The 11,572-nt window shown below is 41.9% G+C and overlaps 1 protein-coding gene across 2 annotated transcripts; it reads right to left on the minus strand.

Annotated features, from left to right (window-relative positions):
- Positions 1-2,786: 2,786 nt before the first annotated feature.
- On the minus strand, positions 2,787-10,662 carry LOC109890606 (SLIT and NTRK-like protein 5). 2 transcript variants are annotated; one of them, XM_020482551.2, is made up of 2 exons: positions 10,039-10,662; positions 2,787-8,283 (listed from the first exon to the last, which is right to left on the minus strand). In XM_020482551.2, exon 2 carries the CDS (start codon positions 8,224-8,226, stop codon positions 5,623-5,625), a length of 2,604 nt encoding a protein of 867 aa, XP_020338140.2. In that variant the 5' UTR covers positions 8,227-8,283; positions 10,039-10,662; the 3' UTR covers positions 2,787-5,622. The 2 variants fall into 2 exon arrangements, with proteins under 2 accessions (XP_020338140.2, XP_031680207.1); XM_031824347.1 differs by lacking the exon at positions 10,039-10,662 and adding an exon at positions 9,024-9,445.
- Between the last annotated feature and the right edge of the window lie 910 nt (positions 10,663-11,572).

Genomic DNA, 11,572 nt, shown 5'->3' on the forward strand with positions numbered 1-11,572 from the left:
CCAACTCTGATCTGTACTTCTCCACAACTTTGTCCCTGACCTGTTTGGAGAGCTCCTTGGTCTTCATGGTGCCACTTTAAACAATGCCACTTTATATAATGTTTACATACCCTACATTACTCATCTCATATGTATATACTGTACTCTATACCATCTACTGCATCTTGCCTATGCCGTTCAGCCATCCCTCATTCATATATTTTTATGTACATATTATTTTTCATTCTTTTACACTTGTGTGTATAAAGTAGTTGTTGTGAAATTGTTAGGTTAGATTACTTGTTAGATATTACTGCATGGTTAGAACTAGAAGCACAAGCATTTCGCTACACTCGCATTAACATCTGCTAACCATGTGTATGTGACAAATACAATTTGATTTGATTTGATTTGCTTGGTGGTGCCCCTTGCTTAGTGGTATTGCAGACTCTGGGGCCTTTCAGAACAGGTGTACATTTACTGAGATCATGTGACAGATCATGTGACACTTAGATTGCACACAGGTGGACATTATTTAAGTAATTATGTGACTTCTGAAATTTGTTGCACCTGATCTTATTTAGGGGCTTCATAGCAAAGGGGGTGAATACATATGCACGCACCACTTTTCTGTTACATTTTTGGGGGAATTCTCTGTAACAAGTTATTTTTTTCCATTTCACTTCACCAATTTGGACTGTTTGTCACGTTCTGACCTTTATTTCCTGTGTTTTGTATTTAGTTAGTATGGTCAGGGCGTGAGTTGGGTGGGCAGTCTATGTTTGTTTTTCTATAATTTGGGTATTTCTATGTTTCGGCCTAGTATGGTTCTCAATCAGAGGCAGGTGTCATTAGTTGTCTCTGATTGAGAATCATACTTAGGTAGCCTGGGTTTCACTGTGTGTTTGTGGGTGATTGTTCCTGTCTTTGTGTTTTGCACCAGATGGGACTGTTTTAGGTTTTCTCACATTTGTTGTTTTTGTTAGTTCTCATGTGTAGTTTCTTTATAAATTAAAGAATATGAATAACCACCACGCTGCGCTTTGGTCCGCCTCTCCTTCAGATGAAGAAAACCATTACACTGTTTTCTGTATGTCCATTACATGAAATCCAAGTAAAAATCCATTTAAATTACATGTTGTAATGCAACAAAATAGAAAAAACTTCAAGGGGGATGAATACTTTTGAATACTACCTCCATTTAACAATTCTCAAACTAGCCTGCATTAATCAAATGTATTTGTTTCAAAAACATTTAAATACTGTATTCCAGAGTCAATTCCAGAGTCTCATAAAAATGGGAAATTCATGTACGACCTCCCACCATTTCATTATCAGGTCAATCTCCTAGCACCTAGTCTAATTCCTTTATCAGGCCTGTTTCTGAATTATGCTCCTTTATGTGTATGAAAGACAGAGATTGAGAAATGGGGACAATAGAGAATAAAACATTTCATGGGTGGAATTTTACAGTAAATCAGACTCCAATTAAAGACTATCTACACACAGCACAGGCACATACCCACACAAACACCCTGATGAGGAAACACACTCAGTAAAACACACACAGAAGTACACAAAAACACACACATCCTTATGACACACACAACTCCCTTATGCCAGTTCCTCAGTATGGTCTAAGAATTCTAATCTTGGCAAGGACAATAGGCTATTTCTACCCATACATAGCAGCAAAATATGCCATTTCATTTTTAAAGTCCATCCCTGTGAGGGTAAACAATCTCCATATTATGGTCATGAGTCTTGCATGAAATCACATTGTCACATATTGAGCTTGTGCTAAAATCCAACTTCAATACACAGTTATGTGTGTGCGTGCGTGTGTACATGTTCACGTGTATGTGTGAGACTGTGACCGTGTGTGTGATCCTGCATGGTTTCAAGGAAAATAAATGACAGCCTATCCAGTCAGCACACCAAACAAAATAAACCGTAATCCATTGCCACATTGACATCAATTTAGCAGCACCTTCTCGCATATCTACGGCTGTCAACAGCTCTCAAGTCAACTAACAATATCACCCAATACAGCCGTAACATTCGAGACAAAATAACTGTGACTACAGTATGCTGCATCATTGGGTGTACCATTTCTGCATTCCTTTCCTCCCACTCAGAGACAATGACGCACAGAGCTAGGGCAAGGGCTACAGTTAAATGACTTGACACACTCAAGGAAGCAATACATCAACCTGTTGTTTTTTTGGCCAGACATCACGAGGCTGGGGAGTCAGTAATGCTACGGTTGCCATTTATCAAACAACAGGGTCGCTGCAGCTTCTGATCAACGGCTGCAGCACTATAACCAAACGGACAAAACGCGAGCCTAATAAGCACAACCGGGCGACCCAGTGGGAGCATGCTTGGAAACAGGGAGACAGGAAATAGGCACTGACACACACACACACAAACATACACCGTCGCTGACATTCTACGCACATACACGACTCTCTCCCCCTCCCTCCCGAACACACAAACACTGTCACTGAGATTCTATGCACATACACAACTCTCACACTCTCTCCAACATACACACACAATGTTATGCGATGACAGACAAAAATAGCATCCATTTTAAAAACTGTTGTTGCAGTTTGTTAGTAATCCAGGGCCCTCGCTGGTTTTCTGTAAACACTTTTCACCATCTAACAGAATAGATTTTTTTCATACGGCACATTTGATTTGATTTGGTTTTATCCCTGCAGAGAGGAACAGTCACTAGGTCATATTTAACAGGAAGTTGTACGTACAGTAGCTCAGCTCAACCTCTCAGTACCACAGGAATGTGAAGTATACATACATGCTTTTATTACTGTCCTTTTCCAGTATACTGTTATAACATATTTCATTACCATATTATACTACTTTTCATGTAGCCCGGGAAAACTATAGATTGGGGAGACGGGTGAATTAACATTAGACAACATCCCTTAGGAATCTTTACCACAGGTACTTGAGAAATAGGCTGCTTTGTTAATCAAATCACACTAATATTCTCTAAACTGCAATATGTTGAAGGTCAAAATGCCAAATGGAAATTATGCTTTACCCTTGCTTTGAATAATAAGTTATAGTTTCTTTCTGGATGCCCATGAAAACCATTGAAAGGTTACAAACCAGGTTAAAAACACATGTTCTCGCATTGTGAGCCTGTTTGCAAAATGAGAAATAATATCAGACATATTGACTCAAATAATACAATAAACAAAACATTCATTACAATCGGTGAGAATAACACACGCAAAAAAAAACATTGATCTGTAATTACAGAGGTGAGGGACAAGGAATCTTAATGTGTTGATGAACATTGGAGCGCTTTTACATGCCTGGAGGAATTCCATTAACTATCATGATTAAAGCAATCATCAGACTCATTGGTGCCTGTCAGATCTCATCTCTGCCTTCTCAATTACCCAAATCTCCTTGAACTCGATTGCTCACATCATCATGACGCTGTGGCAGAGCGTCCTCCTCACATGTCCTCTCGGCCCTGCACTGCAGCACAACAGGTTTACAGCAGAGATGTTCCCTCCTTTGGCCCCTCCAAATGAGCTAAGTGAAAGAATCCAGGGAGGCGAATTAAACCATTCTGCCCTTCCACATGGAGCCCCACAGAGGACCCCTATTGGCTTATTAAAAGCATTATTTGTCAGTTTAGAGGGTTCTCATGGCAACCTCCTGCAGTGGGACATGGCTAATTCATGCATCCATTAGCCAGGAGTCATCTACCCTGCTCAGGGTCATGGCAACATTGGAGCTGGCTTCTGGCTTGAAAATAGGAGCATGAACCCCCCACCACCAGGTTCACTCAACAGATGAGATGGGTACATTATGAAATCACAAAGAAGCACATGTCAGTGTAGACACACAATTGTGTACATAAGCACAAACATCGAACACACATCCCTATACTAACGCCATAATATGATTCACACCTGAAATATGTTTTTTCCCAAGCAAGGATTTCTATGGTCACTGCAGTTGTTTACCAAGGTGAAACACAAATACCAGGAAATGAAACTGCAGCACAGCAGTAAACCAGCTAGGTCAGATTCTCAGTATTGGCTAATAACACACGCACAACAACATGCAGCTTTTGCTGAGGGTGCCGGAAGTGAAATGTTTAGATTTTTGTGTCACTTCCCAAATGAGTTACACTGGCACATAATTTACCCGAAAACTGTCAACAGCCTAGGTTACATCGTTTCAGCCCATGACAGGACCTGGCCTCCATCGTTAGCCTGTGGACACTTGGCTATGATTCACCTCCTGTGACGGCTATGACATATCGACAGATACACTGAGTTTCGGGCCCTTCTGTTCTCTAAAATGCTGCTTTCATTTTGGGCCGCTATAAAAAGGCTCACATGCACCCCTTCTGGAATAGGGCCCCGGAGTCTTGAAAGGAACACTTTCATATGTATTTTTTGGTGCCTGTGATGTAATGTGTTTTTAACCCTATCAGAAGATGATCTGCACAAATGTTGATGTTTGCAATTGGAACCACCGTGATTATGAGGACTCCCTCACGGGATCTTTGATTGAAGCATATTGATCAAAATCCGATTGAAACACATACTTCTCTTGATTGGTACATGTTACGTGCATCTGCCTCCGTGAAGTATCTAACGATAGCCTTTCATATTCCCCACAACAACATAGATGAACCTGACATCATATTTATTGATGACATTAACATATTTTGGTCAATATAGTGCAATAAGTGCAAAGCAATTAAAACGAATGAAATTGATGAGGGAAAGAGAATTGCGAATGCTTGTATAAAAATAGGTGTTACATTAAAATATCAGTATTACACAACATAATTATTATTTCAATTATTATTCATGAATTTGATAACATATCAAGAATACATATTAAGAATGAATGCACGTATTCATTTTTAATAGTAATCATCCTAATGATAGCTGTTTAAAGGCCCACTTGCCTTCCAACTCCAAAAAGTGCAGAAAGCATACAAAGACAACTTCTTTTCTTCTTTAAATGACGCAGTCTTTCTTTAACATTGGGGGTGTGCCACCATTAAAAAAAAAGCCACTTTTACAATGCGAGCTACAGTAAATGATATGGAACTACAAACATAAACGTTTACAGAGGATCATGGAATTATGACACAGGTAATATTGATGAAGAATCAAAATGTTTGAAAATACATGGCAGAGTACTCCAATAAATACTTACTTTACAGACTAAAGCAGAGAATTGTCCTGCGCAGTTTGATGGAGACACTGCCGTACAGTGTTTTTTCGTCAGATGGTGATTTATAAACATTTTTGTGATTCACAATATATGTATGGTTATATTCCTGAAAATGTAGTTGGGTAAGTTGACCTGTACACTTACATGTATGTGTATTCAATCTTCACCATATAAAAATAGATTCTAAATCACCAGTTAAGTAGAACAACTTGTGTATTCGTCCAGTTGGGTTCAGAGAGACTTTCAGTTCCTGCAATGTCATGTAATTAAGAAATAAGAATAATAGAGTTTGGCACACCCCGTTTAATGCTTATTTTGTTGATGTGTCGTGCCAAGGCAACCTCAATATTGAGCCAGTGGGTTTAAGGGGGGAAATCCTTCATATATGGACAAATCTGTTGCTCAAAACTGACTGAAAGTGGTCTGTTTCTCAAGAACTTCGAGGTAGTCCGGCTCGACTTGAAGTTTCGCTTTTAGTTCCAAATATTCATTTCTGTTGGGTTCCACGTAAACAGTACTCGGCGCTGTGCCATAAAGCACTGTTTCTCGTATCCTCTCTGGGTGTAAGAACTGGCGTCTAACATCAAAGTTTGGGTTGTACGTGTACGAGACAGGGCCAGTGTACTTGTATTCTAGACTGTTACCGGAGGGGGATTGGTTGTCCGCCTCTATGATGCCCCTGAAGAAGTGCTCAGCATTCTCTGCAGGGGAGGGGTCCTCGCGAGGCTCAATAGTGCTCACGCTATAAGTGGGACTTCTCATGTTGCTGTTCCTCTCCTCATCCACATCGCTCCTATAAGTCACCTTTAATTCATGGAGGTCGCGGTAATCCTCGACTGTGTTGCCTTCCCTGGACCTGTAAATGGGATTTTTGCACATGTGGCCCATAGGGTGAGGGATGTACTCATACACGTGTCCGGCGGGGGCTTTGACTTTGGGGACGGTTCGGTTATTACTGTAAAGGCTGTACTGCAAGTTAAATGAGCTCACGTCAGAGTTGTTGGTGCTGGTGCGGTCGCTCTGGGACTTTTTACGCTTTTTCACCACGACAACAAACAGCCCCGCCGCCACAAAGACGGACATGATGAACACGAGCAGCAGGCTGAGGATGAGGACAGAGAGAGGGACGACACTGCTAGTGGGGTTAGATCTCTGGTAGGTCTCTGTGGTGGTGGCTCTGTCCGGCAGAGGCTCGTCAGAGGGGGGCGCTGTTGAGACGACTACGTCAGAGTAATCTGGACACAGCTGTTCAGACAGAATGGAACGCATATCAATCCCGCTGTGACGTTTGGGTGTCTCGCATTTAACCTCATTAACAACGGTGCCGGCACTGAGCTGCTCGAGCCATATCTTCATGCCGACGACGTCACACGAGCAATCCCATGGGTTCTCAATCAGATCTATCTGCAACAGCAATTTTAACTGATCTAACACACCGCTCACAGGCAGGTTTTGGAAGTGGTTACTGCGGAGATTAAGTCTAGAGAGGGACAGCCCAGTAAAGATTCCCGCTGGTAAGGTTTTCAGAAGGTTATTGTTGAGGAAAAGCAGCTGAAGGTTTGGCACAAACCGGAACGTGCCCCCTACAATCTCACGGATTTTGTTGTATTCTAAGTAGAGATACTGCAAACTCTGCAGGCCAAAAAACATCTCTGCTGTAAGCCTGTCGATTAGATTACCATTTAAATACAGCCTACGCAGGTTGGTTAAATCCCCAAAAGCTCTGTCTTGGATGAGGGATATCCTATTGTTTCCTAGGTGAAGCAAATCCAATCCAGTAGCCTCCAAGAAATCAGATCTGCGTACCACAGGAATGTAATTCCCCGTGAGATACATTTTTTTGGGATTGTATGGCTTGGGCTTCAGGTCAGATATGTTCTCAATCTTTCTCTCCTGGCAGTTGACGTTTAGTCCAAGATCAGCAATCTGCAGATTACATGTACAGGTGGTGGGACAGTCCAAAGGCACAGGAGATTTGGTCTGATAAGCAATGATGGGGCCATAGTTGTAAGGGTTAGCTGGAATCCGGGAGGTGGGCTTTGACCTGGTTCGGTTTGATTGACGGGTGCCCTTGGTAGGCCTTGACGATGCCTTGAAAGCATTTGACGAGGTGGCTGAGGCCGTCACCGAAGCTGGCGTGGTTTGGAAATATCCATTGGTGCTGAGTGGGGGAGGGGGGCGCATTTCATATTCAGAGATTGCTCGGCGGGGGCACAGCTCCTGTTTGGAGACCTCGTCCAGGTCTCTGCCATGCAGTCTGAACGGTGTCTCACATACCACCTCCCCCACCAAAGCTGTGTACGATATGCTCTCCAGCCAAGCTTTCAGGGCGATGAGCTCACATGAGCAATTCCACGGGTTCTCCTCAAGTTGTAATTCCACCACTTTGTCCATGTGCTCCAGGAGCCCAATGTAAGGAAACATTTTCAACCGGTTGCCCCTGAGGTCCAGATGTGTCAAGGGAACATTCCGGAAAATGTTGGTAGGCAGAGCAGAGAGCAAATTGTCATTCAAAATGAGAACTGTGAGCTGATGCAGTTTACTCAGGGCATTAGGCTCTATATTGGTGATGTAATTGTAATCAATCTGAAGGTATTCCAAACTCTCCAGGCCGACAAACGTATCATCCCTTAGGACGTCTATCTTGTTGTTGTTCAAGTGCAATCTCTTTAATCCCTGGAGTCCATTGAAAGCACCCGTTTCCACTTCATCAATAGCATTGTTGCCTAAATGCAATATGGTCGCCCCAGTGTAGTTGATGAAGTCGTTGAGGGACAGTTTCTTTAAGAGGTTCCCTGTCAGCAGAAGGTGGTACATTGAAAAATGCACCGGGCTTATTTCTGTCAGTCGGATGATCCCTCTATTCTCACAGCTTACCGTCAGTATCCCTTCCTTCTCTTCGCATGTACATAGATTCCTACAGATCTCCCCGTAATTGTCGTACATCTCGACCAGACTCAGAGATGCTGCGATCAGGAGGATTATTTTCAGTATCCAGATATGCATTTTCGAGGGAGAAGGTGCCCCAGCTCACTGAAGTATGGTGCCGGTATGGGGTGTCATCTAGAAGAGAAAGGCAGGCATTGTCTGTTTAATGAACATCTTGTGTTAAGTGGAACATCCCTGCATGCAGTGGTTACAACGAGCTATGCACTTGTGGATAGAGACATAATACACTTTGTAAAGCATTTTAGGTAACTAATTGCATATACATGTTTGGAGTTTTACACGCATAAGAAAGAGCAGATATCTGGCAAGACACAATATGGTTATTCCATAAACATTTGTTGCAGCTAAAATGCCACATTCAGTACAGTTCCATTATTATGTATTCAGCTACAGCATCATATCTCAACATGGTATAGACACCCGAAAATGAAATAAATCTCCATGCGAAATATTGATGACATGCAGTGCATGTTGGTGAATGTCATGGAAAAGAGTACAGCCTATGCATGTGTTTCTTTGAAAATAGAGCAAGCAGTTTGATTATGGCCGCCTTTAGGTTGGTGATGTGCGATTTTGAAATCTATCGATGCATTCAAATGGCTTGCAAACTAAACCCACTAGCCATCTGCGGCATTTATACAGAATCCATTGCCATTTCAAATTCTATTCCCCGAAGATTCCAGCAAAGAGTTCATCTTGAGACAATGTTCACATTTAATCGATGCCACCCATGATTAAAATATATATTTTATAAATCGAATGGAACAAAATTCCGTTGTTAAGTTAAGAATTCATGATATATTTTAAAAAATATGATACGAGCAATCCTATGGAATGACCAATGTCCTACTCACCCTGCAGATCCCGACGATTTGCGAAGAGTATAGAAACCGCCGGGTATCAATCATTATCATCAGATATCCGGAGATATCTTGTTAATAAATGATAAATAGGCTAGTCGTGGTCATTATGGAAGGTGTTCATCCTCAAGCCTGCATGCGTTAGAAATAACTGATTGTTACATAGGGATAGTCACAGCCCTTCATCCCTCGGGCGAAAAAAAGAGACCCAAGTTGATTAAAAGCAAAAACGGATTTGCAAGCATTGCTGAATGTCATGCACAATTTACATCATGATGTGGAATAAATAATACTATAATAAACGTTTTATTTCGCATCCGGTATATGTTGAAGTTGAAGAATCCCTTAATTCTTGTTCAAATAATCTCTCTCTCCCTTTCTCTCGCCCCCACCCCCTCCGTCACAAACGCGCGCGCACCACTCACACAATCACACACACACACACACACAAGTTCTATCTGTGACAAAATCGAGAAAATAGAAAAAGCTATCGGCCTGGAGGTCCGCTTTTGTGGGTGTAGTCATCCTAATATGATCATAGAGTTTATGGTAGGCTATGTTTTACGAAAGGACATTTGATTCATACCGATTAAGAATGTATTGCATTCCAAATTTAGTTAGTCCGTAGCCTATGTAGGCCACTTACCACTAATTAATTCAATCAAAACAGGCCTACACTGAACGAATATGAGGCATTGCAATGATTTCATGAATTGCGCATTCATTCATCACCTTGAAGGACACTGAGTAGCCCCCCAAAAAGTTATGCAATGTAAATGTTAATGTATTATATCTACCAGTAAACGCGGATGTATATTGTTGGCACTTTAATCAAATGCACCCGTTTCATCGTTTATAATTTAGATTCAACCAACTTGAATACAGCTGTAAGAGCTGTATGGGGATAAATCATTTTCTGGACCATGGACAGCTCCCCAACTCAATAATTAGCTTCCTTGAAATGAGCAATACAGCCGTGTATCTCAGACAGAAAATCCGCTGTCCTTACCATGTTGAACCTTGTCAATGCGAAAGCATTCCAACTACCTTCCGCTGTTTACCATCCTGTCCTATGGTAATGTGGAATCTGTGATTTTCTTTCCTTTTTTCCCCGCTGTAAAATCCTCAAAGTAGAGCCACGGCGGTCTTTAGCTCCAAATACCTGGCAATGAATTGCACAAACTGTCTCATTCACGCCTGCAACGTGACGATCAGCGCGACAAAAAAGCTGGTTCTTGTATTTCTCACAGCGAATCTTGGTCTCTCATTGTGGAATGGAATCAAAGAAAAGTAATAATTTCATATGGGAAAAGTGTAATAAACTAAACTGCAAAACATCAGATACATCCATTTCAACCGAGATCTCTCTCTGTAGCATGCGCGCCGGGGAATCGGTGGAAAGGCACGAATCCCTTTGTATCTTGTGAGTGGTACGGCTTGTATTGCGTTGTGAATAGATCTACCCAAGATCCTTATTTTTCTCCTCAGCGTTGACCGCACAATTTGACTGAATATGTATGCGCATCTTAGATAGTTGACTTTAATTCAACATTGTCTGACGAAATAATATGATGTCCTTCCTATGTCTCTGCGCAATCAATTATGCGTTTTTTGTACTGCCAATGTTTCAACTGGTGGAACGCGGATCAAGGTTGGCGCAGCATACACAATATGTAAAGTCTATATTAATTTCCATTCGTTGGAGGCTGAAATAATCCTGGAATATGCATGAATGTCCTCACCCCTAATGTATATAACGAGGAAAACATGCATGTTGTCAATATTTAGATGCTATTTGTGGTGTGTGTGTGTGTGGGGGGGGGGGGGGGGGGTCGTGAGAGTGAGGAAGACCTATAGAGGGCAGTACAATGCGATTAAACATACTTTTTGACGGTGTACTTGTACACATTGCCAGGCAATAAAGCTGCATTTACACAGGCTAAAAAAGATCAGAAATGGGCTGCCAGTGAGAAAACGCTGTGACAACATGGCAACAGGTGTTGTTCATGTGGCATGTTACGGTCAGTGTGTGGGTAGAGTCCGAACCTGGCCTGAGGATGTGTGTGTGTGTGTGTGTGTGTGTGTGTGTGTGTGTGTGTGTGTGTGTGTGTGTGTGTGTGTGACCTTGTGTGTCAGTGTGAAAATGGAATCGACGGAGGTATTGGGGATGCATCTTCCACACGACTGTGTGCCTGCTGTGTGCATGCAGAATAAAATAATGGGCACCCATATGATTTGGGTAAGTGTTTCAATACATGGCAATTTACTGTATATACAGGTAATCTGTACACACAATTCTAAATTGCATGTATTTTCTAAATTAATTCAACAATTATAATTATAACAACCAAAACATTTGGGGCTGATTTCCAAGACTAGGCTAAATCTGGGTCTGGTAAACTGGGGTTTTCCATTACAGCACCATTGGTTCGCCAGTGATCATATTTACGTTAGCGCTATTGTATTTGGCGGGGGGGGGGGGGTTACTGTGTTTCCAGTTAGCTAGGGCTGTCACTGAAGACTTGATACCGATGACTTAACAT

This window comes from Oncorhynchus kisutch, linkage group LG5 (genome assembly GCF_002021735.2).
Source record: "Oncorhynchus kisutch isolate 150728-3 linkage group LG5, Okis_V2, whole genome shotgun sequence".
Lineage (NCBI taxonomy): Eukaryota > Metazoa > Chordata > Actinopteri > Salmoniformes > Salmonidae > Oncorhynchus > Oncorhynchus kisutch.